The 18535-nt window shown below is 40.0% G+C and overlaps 1 protein-coding gene across 1 annotated transcript; it reads right to left on the bottom strand.

Moving 5' to 3' along the window:
- Nucleotides 1-9861: 9861 nt before the first annotated feature.
- LOC145824147 (uncharacterized) lies at nt 9862-10341 on the bottom strand. Its single transcript, XM_082923755.1, has one exon. It carries the CDS (start codon nt 10339-10341, stop codon nt 9862-9864), a length of 480 nt encoding a protein of 159 aa, XP_082779881.1.
- Between the last annotated feature and the right edge of the window lie 8194 nt (nt 10342-18535).

The following is an 18535-nucleotide window of genomic DNA, read 5'->3' as shown; positions in this document are numbered from 1 at the left end:
ACACCATCTTGAAGGCGGTGATAGCCATGGAGTCATTGCAAGCGTCGTCTACCAGATTGAAACATTCCCAATACCGTGCCGAGTAGGCACGAAGGGTTTCCCCCGGTTAAATCTGCATTGCCTAGAGGGAATCAGCTTGCTTTGGCTGGACCTCATTAGTGATAAACCTTGCCCTGAAGGGTTTTTGGAGTTGGTGGGAGCTTTTAATCAAAGCCGGCTCCAGTTTGTAATATCACCTGACAGCTAGTGGTCCCAAATTACTGGGAAATATTTTGCACATCAAAGCCTCGTCATCTGTATGCAGTGTCATGGCTTGCTTGTAATGGCGGATGTGATCGGTGGGGTCTGATTTACCGTCGTACAAGGTAAATGACGATGCTTTGAATTTCTTGGGTAGCACTGCCTTTGCAATCCGTCGTACAAAAGGATCGTGTTGATCTTCATCCGAACTGTTTCTTCTTCGCTTATGCCTTATACGAGGACTCTCTTCAGAAGAACTGGAAGTTTCAGAGCGTTCCTTATTCTTGGGCTCCGGGGATAATGAGTCGGAGTCGCTATCAGTGTCTTGTTGTCGGACTCGAGATCGTCGACCACCTACCCTCACAGGTCGTTTCGAATCTTGGTGTACAGCTTGTTTGGACCATGGTTTTAAAAACCGGACCGGACTGGCCGGTTCAACCGGTTGAACCGGTGACCGGATGGGGTTCCAGTCCGGTCAGCCCCCTTAAACCGACCAGTTGTAAAAACCGGCCTATTTATTGAAAACCGGTGAACCCACCGGTTAAACTGGTGAACCGGTCGACCCGGTCACGGGTTGATCGAACCGGACCGGTTTCAAATTTTTTTTTTTCCTTTCTTTCTTTTTTTTTCCTTTCTTTCTTATTTTATATATATATATATATACATATATATATATAATGTAAGAATATAAGAAAATTTTAATTTGAAACTCTTTTTCAAGGGTCTCCTCTTGTGAGGAATCCCATTAAGAGCTTGATGAAATTATTGTGAAAGTCTTCACCTATTTATAAGAAAAAAACTCTTTCAAAAAAACTCAAGAAATCCATGTGGGATTCAATCAAATGTATTGGAGGGAATATTGAAATTTTGATATCCCTCCAAAATTTTTGCTTTCTTTTCAATCAAATTATTTGAATTAAAATCATATGGAGGAAATATTAAATATTTGATTTCATCTTCCAAAATTAAAATTAATAATATTTTAAAATATATTATTATATTTTTCAGTAAAAAAAATATTAGGACAAATATTTAAGATAATTTAATATTTTTAATTTATAATTTTATTACTTATATTTTTATTTAAATATAATTTTAATATATTTATTACGTCACGGTTCGATTCCGGTTCAACCCGACAGTTGAACCGGTGACCCGTCCACCCGATGCCTTTTCCAGTTCGTTCACCGGTCCGGTTTGTAAAACATTGGTTTAGACTTTGCCACTTCCAGGCCAAATCCTAATGGAGACGTTCGTTCTCAGCGATCATGTTCTCCAATCTTTGTTCGTTTTGCTTTGCTTGTTCCATGATCGCCTGCATTGCCTCATGCTCTGGAGTCGAGGGGGAGGCGAAGTTCAAAGCGCGTCTTGTGGGGATAGTCTCCGGTTCAAGCATGTTTGTTGGAGTGAGGTCGTCTCTCTGCGTGGTTTTATCAGTGACTATCGGAGGGTCTTCCGTTACGCCCGCCATGGATGTGTTTGAGTATTCCCACAGACAGCGCCAATTGTGGAGAAGTGGTTTGGAAATACTCTTCTGATCCTGGGAGACGCTCGTGATCCTCTGCTAGTCACCTGAAAAGGAATAAACACTCCGGTCGGGGGTGCCGGAATTAGCACTCTGACGGTCAAGTCAGTCTCAACACTCAAGATTACTTGTATTCTAAGTTAAATATAATGGTTCTCACATACCTTTCTCGAACTGAGGATCTTGTATTTATAGTATTCTCTTTGGGCCTTAGGGCCTGGCCCATCCTTGATCCTTTACATGTACTCATACTCGGCCTTTGTTCTACTGATAGGAATGCCGTCTATTTTATTCGGCTCTTCAATTGAATAGGGTCAATGCCGAATAGAGGTTATGTTCTGCATCGGACTGGTCCACTTGTCCATTGATCCAAGATAATTCGGCTCCCACATTAATAATTAAAAAATATTTAATTATTAATCAATTATTTTTCTAACACATCACTAAATTTAATTTTTGAACTTAAATACTCTTTCTATATAGTTTTCATCCTTGATCGGAGTTAGTTGCTACAGTAATAGATCTAAGCTCTGGATGATGATTCTATTTTACTGTAGAAAACACACTACAACAAACTTCACCCTAGAGAATCCGAATGCTTGGTTTAAGTGGGGCTCATTTTATTATTTTAATCTATCAAAAATAAAAATTATTTGTCACACAAGTGCTTTAATTATTAGGTTACTTTTTAAAACAAAAAATAAAAAAAAATTCTTGTTATTAAAGGACTCAACCTCTAAAAAGCACCACTAGGTGGTGATGGCATGGAAAGGGGATGGCCTTTTATATAGTTGAGTAAGGTTTGATTTTTGAGAGTACAATTAGTGATTCATTTATTTAATGAAGTTGACAGTATTATACTCCACTTGTGGGTGTTGATTTTTGATCACACAACCAAACGGTGAACTCAACAGGAGAGCACCGGCAGAATATATTAAGCCCAAACAACCTGTCACAGAAAAATAAGAATCCAGTGGCGGTTCCTCCACTCGGGAGCACTCTGACGATCAAGTCAGTAATCAATATCTCTCAAAGATAGCAAATTGTGTTTAAACTCACAAGAAAGAACTTAGTGCTCACAGTATTTCACACATACCTAAGACCCATGGAGGTGCCCTACTTTTGTAGCTAGCACTGACCTGATCCCTGTAGAAGCCTCAATTCAGTAGATTTAGGCTCAATGCTCATCCTAGACTCTCAGCTAGATAGGGATAAACTCCCTAAGAGCTTTATTTTTATCCAGACTAAAATTCTCCTCTATTCTAGGACTCTTGTCCCTTATCTGCTCATCTCGAATTCCAATATCTCTGTAGATAACCTTGGCCTAGCTGAGATCACCCCGGCATTAGGACCAGGCCACGTGGCACCTCAGCTGGCACTTCGGTGTCACCTTAGCCACGTGCTGTCATTCACAAAATATGTCCCCACAACTGCCCCATAGGTTCTATTACCTTAGCATCTTGAGGTGATGGAACCTACATCGTTTGTTCAAATACTATGTCAGCTAAAAATTCATTCCTTCCCGTCGACCAAGATCATTACTTGTTGGCTTCAAGTACCCAACACTTAACTGTCCATTTTTATTAGGGATCAAGGACCAAGAACCAAGTTCTTTGAGTATCTTAACCGAGATCGTTCCTCTAGTCGAGGTTTTTGCTTCATTAAATCAAGAACTCCATGAGTTTTATCAACGCATGAGCTGTCACGCATGGTCTTTTCAACCGTTTCCTCCACGCGTCTCCTTCTTATTAGTTCGTACCTAACACGCACTATCAGGTCGTGTTGCCTCTGCACACGCCGCCTGACAGGCACGTTGTCCAAGGCTAATTTATTTTGTTTTGCCACCTTTTAGATTTTTAACAAAACCCTCTCTCTCTCTCTCTCTCTCTTCGTCTTCTCACTCCGCATTCTTGCATTTCCTCTGTGCTCAAGATTTTCTCTCTCTAACAATTCCTCAACCTTTATTGTTGTTTTTTCAAGCTCTCTGCGACTGCTTGAATCACCTCCTCCAGCGAGCTTTTAGCCATTTGGTTCCGAATACTTTAGTCGTCTGACTCCGGCGTTCGTTTATTCAGTCTTGTATTGTTCTCTTAACGTACAGCTTCTCTAAACTCGCCTTATACTCTTTTCACTGCATTCATTATCAATGAATCTTGTATTCACAACTGTATTATGAATCAATTTTCTTGTTTCTTGAATCTTTTTTATGCGTCACAATCTGTCCCTGAGGTCTAGAGTGCTTGTATTGCTTGTGGTTCTTGCACATTGCCCTGGACACACTTATTCAATGTTCATGAACTCTGTTTGCTCTATGTGTGTAAATCGTATTTGTCGTTTGTTGCTCCATTCTTGATTTCTGAATCATGCTTTCTTTCCTATTTTTCTTGATTATTTCAGATCTGTTACTTTTGAGCCTTGTTTCAACATAATTTTTAGGCTAGGGTTTTGGTTTAGAACTCATTCACCTAGGAAAAACTGAGACAAATTTCCCCTTAGATCTTCAAAAACCCTATTCCCAGTGCCTGTTTAGGGTTTATCCGAGGTTTTCAAACCTCTATCAATCAATATTTTTTGAAATTTTGTATCAACTTTAATAAGCCGACATCATGGGTATGTTTAGGTGAAGGGTAGACACCCCAACCAAATTAGAATACTTTAGGCAGGAGTTCTCCATCCCGGCTGATGTCCACCTGAGGTTGGCTGGGAAGGACGACTCAATTATGCCTGGTTAGGATTACATGCCATTCTCAATCGTCTCTATTGTTGAAGGAGGAGTTAGGTTTCCCATAGATATCCTCTTTAAGGAAGTCCTCCACTATTATAAACTCAATCCCATATGGTTGGCCGTTAACTCTTTTAGGATCATCAATGGCATTGTCGAACTGGCATGTCGATAGAATGCCAGAATCACCCTCTCTGATATCTAGTATTGCTACACCATGTGTAGCTTAAAAACCACCAAAGGCTACACCTACTACCTCAAACTGAGATCTACTTAATAGAAGTTGATAGCCGATATCCCAGATTCTAATAAAGGCACAGCAGACGACTACCTAATTGTCTCAGGCAATTGGGAGTTTGCCCCACATGATAAACTCCACCTTTTCCCCCTACGCCGCAAAGTTTTTAGGGATGACAAGGGTAAGGACCTAGTCCCCTCCTAAAGTCCCTTTCTCTGTTACCTTACTTAACCATCTTTCTATTTCTAATGTTCTCTTTGTGTCTTTGCAGCCCTTCCTCAGCCCGAAAAGGATTTTCGCCAATACTACGTGCCAAGCAAGGATCTGGTGCGTCTTCTTGGCTTGCCTATTGAAGTGCACAAGGCTCCAGTCCTCCTCAGCTCATCCCTACGTACAGGAGCCCTCTGCTTGACGTCCTTAAACGCAGCAAAACTTCACCTTCCGCCTCGACTCCTCCAACTACTTCATCTCCTAGGCCAGATTAAGTCTCCTCATCTGATCTTACAAATCAGTCATCCACCTCGGCCCCTCAGTTAATCCCTCCAGCCCAGCACCAACACTGACGCCGAGCTCCTGCTAACGCTCCCACCAGTAGAACTCACATTCGCAAGCGTCGAGACTCTGACTCTTCGGCACACGATCTAGCATACCCACCCATTGCCCTGTCAGCGATCCATTTTGGCACAAAAGTCACCGTCACTACTACCGCCGACGAAATGGGTCATGCAAAAATTGTTCCCAACGACCTTCTTGCCGATATCCCGGGCGTGGTAACAGTTCACTCTTCTTCTCTTTCTCAGTCCTAGCCAAAGCCTAGAGTAAAAAGGGTAAAAATGGCTAAGGCAAAGGCCACTGTTACAAAAATTGAGTTTGAAGATACCGTACCAATCTCAAACTTAGCCGAGATCAAGAAACAATCATCTGCCACTGAGAAAAGGCATGATCCATTTGACGAACCGCAATCCAAGAACCCATGGTCCGAACCCGGCATTTTCCATGCCGACGAACCTTGGACCCCGACGTTCACGGTCAGAGACCGACCTCTGCTGGCCGGGGACAGTGCTATAGATGACGTAGAAGTCGGTGCCGCCATCTCCACCACCGTTCTTTTGTTGGTCGACATCAATCGAATGGCCGAGTTAACAGAGTATGAAAACTATGCTCTAATGATGCAGCACTGTGTTTTGGTAAGCTTTATGTACTTTGTTTCTTGTCACTCAATTTCAATTCTGAGTTTTTGCTTACACTTAACCAAAATTTCTAATTTCTTCTTGCAAGCCATCCAGCAAGGTCACTCCTTTGTGGTAAAGACCGAGGCATTCAAGAAGAAGTTAGCCGACAAAATAAAGGAGGCATCCAAGCTCCTTTCTTCGCTAAACTAGGCCGAGGCTCGTATCCGAAGCTTGCTAGACCAGACCAAGGTTGCCTTGGCTGCCCAAAGCAAGGTCGAGGAGAAAGCCGAAGCAACTAAAAATGTTGCCGAGGTTGCACTGGCCGAAGTAAAAGAAGTAAAGGAGAAGAAGGCCGAGGCTCAGACCGAGCTTTGAACGGTGCTCACCACAAAAGAGTTCGAGCTCAAAGCTGCTGATGAAAAGGCGTATGCTGAAGGGGCAATTGATGTCCGGGACTCCTATAAGAAGCAAGTCAACCAGGCATACAAGAAGGGTTATACCCTTGGAAGAATGGCTGCATTGAAGGAGTTGGTTGTTCCCAACAACTCGCCTCTTCAAGAAAAAAGCTGACTTGTTTTACCATTCCTTCCCACTCCAAGCCAATCTGATGATGAGGCTGAGACAGAGGAGGATGTCAAAGCTGACAAGTCTGAAGAAGTTGCAGCTACTAGGGCCAAGTCCCCAACTCTGAATGAGCAAGTCCTAGACTTGACTCAAGATGATGAGGACGAGGTTACCAAGAGTGCCTTCCCGAAGAAGACAACTTCTGAGGCCAAAGTCTATGCCACTGAGAAGAGCCTAGACCTAACCTTGCTCGAGATAGACGCCGAGGTCGCAGCGGAGAAGGAAGCCCTACAGCCAATCGAGGCCAACCTACAACCAACAGCCGAGGTTGAGCAATCCGAGGCAATTCCCGATGTTTCTAGTACTTAAGATGTAACAACTCGAAAATTTAAGTTGTCCCTTAAATTTTATACTAGTATTATGGTTGTATGTGATAATATATTATTAAATAAATAATAATAAATACAGAATCTAATTTGGCATTGGATTATCAAATATGATATTAATTAGGGATTATTATTTGGGGTCAAATTAACAGAAATATGAAATTATAATACTAGTTGGGCCAAATTAAAGTTAAAGATAGTAAATAAATAAATATAAAAGTAAGTGTAAATAAATAAATAAATAAATAATAATAATAATAATAATAATAATAATAATAATAATAATAATAATAATAATAATAATAATAATAATGGGTGTGGTAGTAAAATAAATAATTAATTTTCTATTGATATACGATAGAGTGTAATTTAATTAGGGATTAATTTATTTATATAGTTATATTAGAAAACTGGGCCAAAGTGTAATTATCTTAAATATTTATTAAAGATAAGTATGAATCCATCTAATTTATTATCAAATCTGGAGAGGGATACGCGGGCCACGTTCTTACCTCCCTATTATAGGGAGGAGGTGATCAACTGGGTGAAGAAAAAAAAAAGGAAAAAAAGAGAGAAAGGAAGGAAAAGAGGATAGAGAGAAAGGGAAAAGGAATGAGAGTGAAGGAACAACCGTGAGAAGGTAGTAAAAATAAGAAGAAAATAGTAAGGGTCAATATTAAGGTGACTTATATTATACTTTGAGTTACCATAATATATTTTACGTATATTTTGACTTATCATAATTTATTTTATACAACTATGTTTTATAAATTATATTAATATTTCAATTACGTGAGTTATTTTCTGACCTTTGTTTACTTAAAATGAAACCCATGGATATGTTTGTTTATATTTTAAAGAATATTTGACTATGACCTTATAAACAATTATATTTTGTAAGTACCACCACGGGAGTCCCACGCCTTGGGGGATTTAAATAACCATTGGCCTCTGTTTGGTCACCTCGTGGCCCTCTATTGTCATGGATCTATTGACATCTGTTCTGTGCAGAGCAAAGTGCTGTGCAGAGATAAGTGCTACACTATTGTGGGAGCCACCTCTATAATCCGTACGAGCCACCTATTGAATTCGTACCTCTGTTCTGACTGTCACTCATGTGACCTCTGTTCTGTTCTGTTTGGTACCGTAGTTATGATTATTTATTTACATAATCTCAGTTTTGCTACTTAAATGATTATTTGTTCAGACTAAGTTATCTTAAATATTTTAGTTACATAACTATCCATGGTTATTTTGTGTCCGTTATACTCTTGGCATAATATTTCTCACACTGCCATGTGCTTATAGCTGTTTACCAATTTTCAGGAAACAATGCAATTCAAAAATAGCTTTTGAAAAGTCTTAGATGTAGGACTGTGAAATAGACACACACAGTACCTTTATGATATTTTTATATGTAAATATCGGCCTTTTTGGTCAATACATTTTGTAATAAAAATACAAGCTCCAATGATTATTTTGGTACCCTCACTTAAATATTATTTCCGCTCGCATTTATTAATTTGTTCAAGAATTGGTCGAAGGTAACTTCAGTTACTGACCATCATGATGCTTAACCCTTGGGTACGGGGAGCGGATTGTGACATAAGATGTCTTTACTTTGTACTTTTTGCTTTGAACATTTGTAACTCTTTAGTAGTTTGAACAATCAGTCTTTATTTTGGCCGATGTGCCTCCTTTTGTATCTGAACAAGGAACCTTTTGTTGAGTGTAAGTTCTCATTTTCACTAAGTGTTGAATACTTCTTTTCATGTATGCTTAAACTGCTTTTCTTTTATGCCTTGTATGCTTCCATACTTGGAATATTTCTAAGTACGAGTTTCTTGTGTGATCACCTCGGGTTAGAATACCCCGGCCAAGCACCATCTCGGACCCAAGTCTTCTCTGGTGCACCCTTAATTGGTCACCTTGGTCCAAATAACCTCGGACTTCTTGTTTTACCATGATCTCGGTCAAACCACACTTAAGAATATTTTATTCAAATATTTTTACAAGTGTTCTTCCTTCATTTGTACTTGTTGTCTTCTAGCAAGACTTCACCCTTCCAACCCTTCCAAGCTTGACAACTTGGTTGGTCATCTCGGGTAGGATGTACCTCAGATATATCTTTCACTATTACCTCGGCTAATTGCGCAGAGCTTGTAAACTTTTCTAAAAATTTCAACAAGTCCCAAGCTCTCAAGTTTATTTATCATTCCTGCTCCCTGCTCCCTAATGTGAACCTAAGTTCCACTTAAGTTCACATTATGCGTTTATGGTCTTTTGCCGAAGTCAGATTCAAACAAAGACTAGCCGAGGTGTTCAACCTTGGTTTCTCTGTTAATCTAACTAAAGCAAATTTAGTTCTATTCTGAGTTTAACTCTGCCAACATGGCAAGCCTCGGTTAATTCAACTTAGTTCACCTCTATTATATGCAAGTATAATTCAACTATGCCATATAATAAGTAAGTTTATTCATCATGTTTCATTCAGAAACATCACCAGTTTAGTTCAATTCTATTATATGCAAGTATAATTCAACTCTGCCAAATAATAAGTCTAAGTTATTTGTCATGTTTCATTCAAAAACATTGCCAACTTAGTTCAACTCTATATGCAAGTATAATTCAATTCTGCCAAATAATAAGTCTAAGTTATTCGTCATGTTTCATTCAAAAACATCGCCAACTTAGTTCAACTCTATGTACAAGTATAATTCAACCGTGCCATATAATAAGTCTAAGTTATTCATCATTTTTCATTCAGAAACATCGCCAACTTAGTTCAACTCTATTATATGCAAGTATAATTCAACTCTGCCATATAATAAGTCTAAGTCATTCGTCATGTTTCATTTAGAAACATCGCCATAGGACTGGTTAGTCCTATCGCACAAATTTCAAATTTATAAAAATGAAACTAGCATTTTATTATTACTTTGGCTAATGAAATTATGACATGAACTTCGAAAAACAAAAAACTAATGACAAAAAAACTTCAAATTGCAAGTATTCTAGGGTCTTGGCAACTCTTTGCCATCAGTTTCTTTAACCCGATATGCCCCACTGTCGGCAACAGAGATGGTTCTACAATGCCCTTCCCAGTTTGAGCCAAGCTTGGCCTCCCTAGGATTCTTTTTGTTGCCGACAACTTTCCTCAGGATGAGATCCCTAACTTTGAACTCTATTGGATTGAACTTTTTGTTGTAAGCCCTAGCACGGTACTGCTGCTGGTATATCCCCAGCCAAATTGCTGCTCTCTCTTTTATTTCTTCTAATAGATCCAGATCTCGGGCAAAGAATGCTCCATTGGCCCAATCTTCCACTCCCTTGGTTCTGATTCCAGTGATGCCAACTTCCAGTAAGATAACTGCCTCAGTGCCGTAAGTCATGGTAATAGGAGACTCCCTAATTGATCTTCTCAGGGTAGTCCAATATGCCCAGAGCACATTGCGCAACTCTTCCACCCATGTCCCTTTTGCTGCTTCCAGCATCTTCTTGATCCCATCCAAGATAGTCTTATTGGATGCTTCTGCCTGACCATTGCTCTGAGGGAAACTTGGAGTGGAGTAGTAGTTCTTGATTTTGTACTTTGCACAGAAGCTTTTGATTAGCATACTGTCAAACTGTGTACCATTATCTGCTATTATTGCCCTTGGGATCCCAAACCTGGTGATGATGTTCTTCCATATGAAGTTCTTTACATTAATATCTCGAATCATCGCAAGGGGTTTAGCCTCTACCCACTTGGTAAAGTAGTCAGTTGCTACCAATGGAAACTTCCATTACCCAGTCGCTTGGGATAGTTGTCCAACAAGATCCATGTCCCACTGGGCAAATGGCCAAGGGCTGGATACGGGATTCAAATTAGCTGCTGGTTGATGTATCAAAGATGTAAACTTTTGACACTTTTCGCACTTTCTAACGTAGGTTTCAGCATCCTTTTGCATGTAGGGCCACCAGTACCCCTGAGTGATCGCCCTATTGTAGCTCGACTTTTTTGCACCCCCTTTCGAAAGTTTGAAATAAGCTCTACAGTTCGTACTCCTGCGGTTCTGAATCTAATCTCACAAGTGCAATGTGAAATTGATAAACACCAAAGAGTCCAAATCCAGCAAATCTTTTAGAAAATCAATTTTGAATCAAATTGCCAAAAATGGACTGCTTTACTAGATACAGAGTCGCCACCTAAATATTTTTGAGAAATTTAGGAAACCCATGACTCATGCCAAAGACCACGTGTCCGTCATCACCAAGATGGTCTCAACTCGGGAACTTAGGTATGAGAGGGGAAGGTCAAGAATACATTTGAGCACCCCCGCTCGCCCGATCAAAGATCAGTCTCTACTAATCATGATATGAATTTTATCAACGTTATATGCTCTTGTTTCGGTTTATTAGGCTAGCATTTACTATGTGATACGCACAAACAATTATAGACTAAATCACAAGAATTGGAACATCTCAAGTCATGTTTGTTTTGAAAATTGTTTCGAAATATGTACCACTTGAAAAAGTGATTGCATATAAACATTATTCAAATTATTTCAATTCAAGCAATAAGCCTTTATCCACAGGCATACAAGCAGTTTAGCATTTAAGCAATTAGCCCCATGGTAAGCATGCGAAACATGGCAACAACCATACACATGCAACATGCTACAGCTAATAAAAGCTCACCTAGTACTCCAAGCCAAAAGAGAAATGAGTTAGAAAAATGCATGATTTTAACCATGCAATTATGACTAATGCAACACATGCAATATGCAACTAAATAGGCTCAACTACTAATATGGCATATGAAACAATTAAAAATAGCATGCTGTTGTAGACGCGCCCTTGGGCCTCATGCTACAGTTCGGACTCGATTTGTGTCAGTTCTTAATCTGATCTCACAATGTGCAATGTGAGATTGATAAATCACCAAAGAGTCCAAATCTGGCAGAACGATTTGGAAAATAGATTTTTGTAAAGAAGTGCCAAACATGGACTGCTTTGCCAGATACAGAGTCGCCACCTAAATATTTTTTATGGGGAAATTTAGGAAACCCTGACTTGTTTGCCTAAGGCCACATGTCCGTCATCACCAAAGTTGCCTCAGCTCGGGAACTTGGGTACGATCGAGGAAGGTCAGCTATGAACACCCCCTCTCGCCCGATTCGAAGATCGGCCTCTACTAACCATGATATCTAATTTTGAAAACGTTATGCATTCTTATTCTGGTTAATTAGCCTAGAATTACTATGTGATGCGCGCAGCAAAACAAGTATAGACTAGATCGCCTAATTTGGAACAGAGCATTGCATATCCGTTTGTTTGGAAAATGGTTTGAAATTTGCTACTCACAAGTAGGCTAAAACACGGATTTCAATGAGTTGTTCCAACTCAAGCAATCCAACCTTCACCCATAGGCATTCAGGCAGTAATATCACGTAAGCATATAGCCGCATGGTAAGCATGCTGTCATGTTAACATTCACACTCATGCGAGATGCTAAAGCATAAATACTTACATCGTACTTCGTGCCAACACAATGAACTAGTTAGTAATCATGCATGATCCTAGTTCATGTTAAAATGGCTAATGCATCGCATACAGAATGTCACTAGAATAGGCTCGGCTAATCTATGGATGGCATGTGAAATGCGACAGATGGCATGTATTCAAGTTAGATTTGAAATACTTATGCAATTAGCATGATGCGCCGAGTCCGGTGCATGCAATATTGATGAATGATGCACGCATGCATAGCATAAGGTATGCTAAAGTAAATATGCCTTAATACTAACCATCAAAAGCAGGTAAGTAAAAGGGAGAAATAAGTGGGGATTAGAAGACATGCACACACGCACCCACACTTATTACAAATTCACCCTCACTCGGAGGGACCAAAAGAATATACAAATTAACTAACCTACAAACTAATTAATTATTACAGATCACCTAACTAGTAGAAAGCAATAAACAGCCTCGGGAAGAGGGTCCGATGTATGCGTGCTCGAGTTTGCTCGGAAATCCGTCGCCATGCACAAGCTGCCTCTGTTTTCCCTGCTCTACTCCTCTGAAAATTGCACAAGTTCCAAGGTGTGCTCCATGGACACTGTGGATCACCACCGACCAAGTGGAAACACCACCGACCATGTCCGGATGGTCATCGACCATTGGTTGAGCTCTCAGCCAAATATATTTGGTCGATCGGCACTCCATCCAGTCGACCGGCCAAATCTTTCTGCGGAACCTGTTTTGACAGCAGCAGAGGGCAAAACAAGGCATGGCAATGCATTTCAAGCAAATGTGTGCACCAACACATTCCTTATCATGTTCATGACTCAAAGACGTATGGTCCTTGTTTCTCGGACCACCAATCACGCATTTTGATGCGTGATGGCCCAAGTAACCAAGTGTGCATTTTGATATCAAATGAAATGCAATGCATATAAACAAACAAATGAGGCCCCAACCTCTATCACTTGATCGAAAGGCAAGGCATGCATGCCAATGTAATGCAACCTAGACATGCGAACTAAGTGTGCAACATGGCAATGCAAACAAGCATACAAGGCATGTGACAATCAGGCTAATGACAAGTATGCAAGGTGTAATGTGGATGTTCGAGCATGCAAACAAGCATGTGATAGGCTAGGTATGCCACAACATGCAAGGCTAATGGACATGCAAGATATGATGCAATCAGAGCATGCGGAGTGTAAGACATGTAACAACATGTAAAGAGTGGACTTAGACTAATTTAGGCAGCTCTATACTAGGCCCAAAACAGTGGCCAAAAGCTATGAGGATGGGGCCAAATGCACATACAAGCATGCATGCAAATGGACCAACACTTAAGCATCAAAGAGACAACTTTTAAGCACACTTAAAAGAAGATAAACATGGACACATAGCATGCATAGAAAGCTCTGAAAATCATGTTATAAAGGTGCCAAACCAAGTAAACGAGACAAGCTAAACATGTAACAATGGTCCAAGATTCAAGGAAAGCCTAAGAGGGCTTAAACCATGGCTAAGTCAAACAAGCCTCACAAGGCTAAAAGGACTTAAAACAGGTCCAAGGCAGACCTAAACAAAGCTAAGGACACACCTAGATGGCATCTAAGTGGTCTAAGCATGCAAGCATACAAAAGAGGCCGCACATGGAGCATAAGATGACAACCTTGTAAAGCATTAAAGGGACATCAAATGCAAGCATACAAGCATACCATGAGGACTGAAATGATGCTATAAGTAGTGCCAAACCACTGAAATGATGCAAGGATGACATGCTAGAGGGGTCACTGCTCAAGGCATACAAGAGAGTTTGCATGGTAGCTATACAAAGCAAAGCATGGATGACTCAAATGACCAAAAATAGTCCCTTAGCATACTAAAACAAGCATAAAAGCTTCACAAAGCTAGGCCGAAATCATGCTAGAACAAGGGTTAAAACCTAAAGCATGTTAAGGCAAAAATATGGCATTACAAGACATGTATACAAGGCAAGCATGGTGTGTCTAAACCAAGCAAAAACAGAGGTAATACATGGCAATATAAGCACAAAAACAGCTAAGGCATGGCCATCATACACTTAAACAAGATGCTCACACATGAGGCAAAAAGGGCCCTTTTCAAGGACAACAAGGAGGGGGGTGGCCCTCTCCTTCTTAGGACCTTAAGGCACCATCCTCACCACTGAAATCCCTCAATATTTCAGTGGTGAGGAGGCCCAAACAAAGTGGTCCCGGAGCTCACCAAAATAGCACAAAAATAGGGCCAAACAAGGCCTAAGAGGGGTCAAACACCCTCAAACGACAAAGAAACCTTAAACAACTATGTTAAGCACTCAAAATCAAGACTTTTATTAGTTATATACAAAGTCTAAAAACAGTTGCAAGATTGGTTAAAAAGCTATGCAAAAATGGAGAATAAAGGGTGAAGTTCTTACCCTTGATGACCCTTTTCACAAACAATGTTCCAGTTGGTTCTTCAAGCTTGAATCCACTCAAGAACACCAAGGACAGCTCTCTGGCCCCTCAGAAACCAAGAGAAGGTGTAACTCTATGTGTTTGTGTGCAATAGTAAGACTAAAACACCTTAAGGCAAAAAAGAGAGAGATATAGAGATAGAATAGCTACAACTATGAGCTAACCCTAACTCAAAGCTCCCTCTGTATTTTTTTTGTGTCACCTTAATGGAGGGAGAAGAGGCTCCCTCTTATAGAGCTCACTCTTGCAAAACTTCTCAAGTAAGCTAGTCAAAAGGGAGATCCCTCCATACACGTGTATGGAGGGGAGCAAAGTGGGTGCTAGCTATCACAGCTGGCACAAAATATCTGCCAAAAGCAGATGCATAGTGGTCGGCCAGCCAAAAATGTAATTTGACCAAAATAGATGGCCGACCGACCATCTAGAGTGTCGACCGACCAAATATTTGGCTGATGGCAACAAAACCCAGCCGGTGGCCTCAAGCCATGGCCGGTGATGTGTGGGAATGGCCAACAAGCCATTCCCTGCCCCTCAAAGGCAAAACACAAGTGTTTGGTGCAAAACCAAACACAAAACAGTCGAGTCGAGAGATCCTGAGGCAGGGTGCGTAGCTGAGACCTCTGGGAACTCAAGACGAACACAAACATGGATGATCACCAAGTGTTCAAACGGTGACGTCCAAGTCTTGAGGATGGTCAAAAATGGGGTGTCTACAGCTGTCTAAGCACGTATTCAAAGAAGTATTGAAACTAACTAACAATGCAGTTAGAATGATGAACCGAGCTTCAGTGCATGCAATACAAATGGATGCAAACATGATTTATGCTAATCAAAACATGATGTCCTTAATCTAACCATCATAAGCAGTTAAATAAAAGGGAGAAAGACGTAGGGTTAGAAGACATACACAATATTACATTGCGCTCTCACGAAGGAGAGTTCAAATAAACTAAGTAATTAACTAACTAATTAAAGCTAAGTTAATTAAGCTAATTATTACAAACAAACAAATGAAATTAGCTAAACTATTTAATTAATTATTACAAATGAATATAAATTAACTAACTATTCTAGCTAACTAACTAATTACAAAATGAAATTGAATAAGTAATTAACCAACTGATTAATTACAACACTTTACACATTTAACTAGCTACAACTAATTAATTTCAACAAGATTGATTTACAACTATGATAATTATAACACGAATGAAATAATTAATTACAGTCGACAAAATGTGTGAGTGAAGATGGATGAAGGTTGCATGCACAGCGCTTGAGAGCTACTCTGTCTGTCCGACCAACTCTGTTTCACCTTCAGCCACTGCCTTTGTTTTCTTGCAAAACTGCACTGTTGGCCACACATTGAGGGTCGGCCGTGCATTACTGGCCGGCCGTGCATTAATTTGGTGCAAAACTCTATTTTTGTGTTCTGAGGTGAACCAGTGCAGACAGAGTGTCCTCAAGCTCTGTTTGTCCCTTTTTTCCTTCTTAGTCATGGAAAAATCTCGAGAGAAGGTTGAAATTGATTCCAAAGCCATCATTGAGCAAATTGATTGCTTGATAGTCTTGGATGCAATTTGGGACAAAAATCAATGAAATGCAAAGAATAAGACCACCCCTTCCTCTTGTCATGGTATGAACTCAAAGAAGGAGGTTGCATCACTTCAAGAATCATCAAAGTGCCATAAATTAGCATTTAACGACTCTTCACGCAAGGGACTTAGCATAACGTTCAACCAAGTTTGTGCAATTTTAAGCCATTTTCTTTATATGGGTTGATCCAAGTTTTAAGCCAATTTTATGAAGCCTTGCCATTCTTTAGTCCATTTATCTATGATGATGTCAAAGTCCTCTAAACAAGAAGTAATGTCAAACGAGAGGTTCTTCTAAAGTATGAGAGAGAGACACTACACCGTTGGCAATGAATCTCCGAAAAGATTAAGCCATTAAGTAAGAGTCTCTCTTACATGTCTTGAACAACCTTAATCAGATGAAATTATTCTCAAGAATGAAAGAGATTGATGGTGGATTGATTGTTAAAATTAGACTTTTAAACATGGAAATAAGTAAAGAAATGCTTAGAACAACATGCAACAAGTTATGTATGCCAACTTATAAGACAATAGCTAAACTAAACAAAGCATGAACCAATTTAAAAGGCTTGGATAGCCCTAAAACAGCCCTTAACACATGAAAAAAAGAGGTTAAAAATGCATGAAAAGAGCCTAAAAAGCCTAATAACAAAAAGATGAAACAAGGCTAGGAAGCACAAACGAAGGAGGGGTGGCTAACCCCTCCACTTTTGAACCCTTAAAACATGATTTTTGGCCTTTCTAAAACTCTGAAAATTAGTGTAGATATCAAAGAAAAAGAGTAGAAAATGAAGGGTTTGAGCTATAAGTAAAGGTGTAGAAAGAGCAAACTCTCTCTACCCTTTTGGTAGCACTTCAAACCCAATCTTAAACACCTCAAATAGACTCAAAACAACACAAAACAATAAGAATTATGTAGAAAATGAAAGAAATAAAGACAAGAGACGAGATAACAAGCTTATACCTCTCAAGAGGTAAGCTTTTTGTTTGTGATCCAAACTTAGTCTCAACCCACTCTCAAGCTTGAATTATGCTTCTCCAAGATCAACCAAGGCTCTAAGGTGGTGAGACAAGGTTGTGTATCGTGTATTAAGATGACACAAGGAAGCCAGGTTAGCTCAAAGGTTGCTTGCAATGGAAGAATGATGAGGGAGGAGCTCTCAAGGTGTATATAAGCTTTCTAAATTTTGTTCAACCCTCAAAACAATAACACAGCTTCGTTTTTATAGAATTTGAGCTCAAAAGGTGATAAATATCTTCAACAATGGACAGCTGGTGGGCTCCCGCTCAGAATAGTGTTTTTTCGCCACCATGGGCCGGCTGGCCATTCATAGCCATGGCCAGCCATCACTAATGCACGGATGGGCTATGATGCCCTCCCCTGTTTTTTTTGGTTCAAACTCAGCTCAGGGTGGAAAAAGGTCCAAAAATGAAACTCACGGGTTCAAACATGGTAAATGTTGAAGATTTGAGGTTATTTCGAGAGCCCTGACTGAATCTGAATCGCTATGAACTCAAAGCACACAATTCAACTTTCATCATCAAGTGTATCGAACCAAACGCCTAAGTCTTGTGGACGGTCAAAAATAGGGTGTCTACAATTGCCCCTCTTTGACAGAGCTTGAAGTCATACAATGACGTAAGTGAATGTCAAAGCTCAGAGACGACCCATTTTGACAAGGCCGTAAGACTCGGACAAACAATCAAGACAGAAATAAATGGTTACGCCCGCAGGCTGCCTACGTATCCCTTTGCAAGGAATTAAACGAGCGTAGTTCTGGGGCAAGATGCAAATGATATGCAATGCAACTTGGAAAGCTGGACTCACTCCCTATACAAAGCTGGCTATTTTGAAAACTTATGATCATGCAAGATGATGCAATAAGCAATAATAAATACAATATGCAAGATAACGAAATAACAACACATGAATGAGAAGCTTCAAGCTTAAAGTGAAGAGATCAAAAACACACTCTACCTATGCTAAAACACAGGATGAGAAAAGAAAACACTGCTCAGGGCTACGTTTAACACATCTTGAGAAACAAGAAGACAAAAACCGCTCGGGGTCGTGTTCCACACGTCTCGAGATAAAATAAAAACAACTTAAGGTC

The sequence above is a fragment of the Camellia sinensis genome, chromosome 4, assembly GCF_055761805.1.
Source record: "Camellia sinensis isolate YWXY chromosome 4, ASM5576180v1, whole genome shotgun sequence".
NCBI classification, from domain to species: Eukaryota; Viridiplantae; Streptophyta; class Magnoliopsida; order Ericales; family Theaceae; genus Camellia; species Camellia sinensis.
The sequence above is the reverse complement of the archived record's forward strand: the minus strand, read 5'-3'. Positions and strand labels throughout refer to the sequence as shown.

What these genes read in the sequence shown, in the direction of transcription:
- LOC145824147 (XM_082923755.1), bottom strand. Translation starts at nt 10,341, where the DNA reads ATGCTGGAAGCAGCAAAAGGGACATGGGTGGAAGAGTTGCGCAATGTG.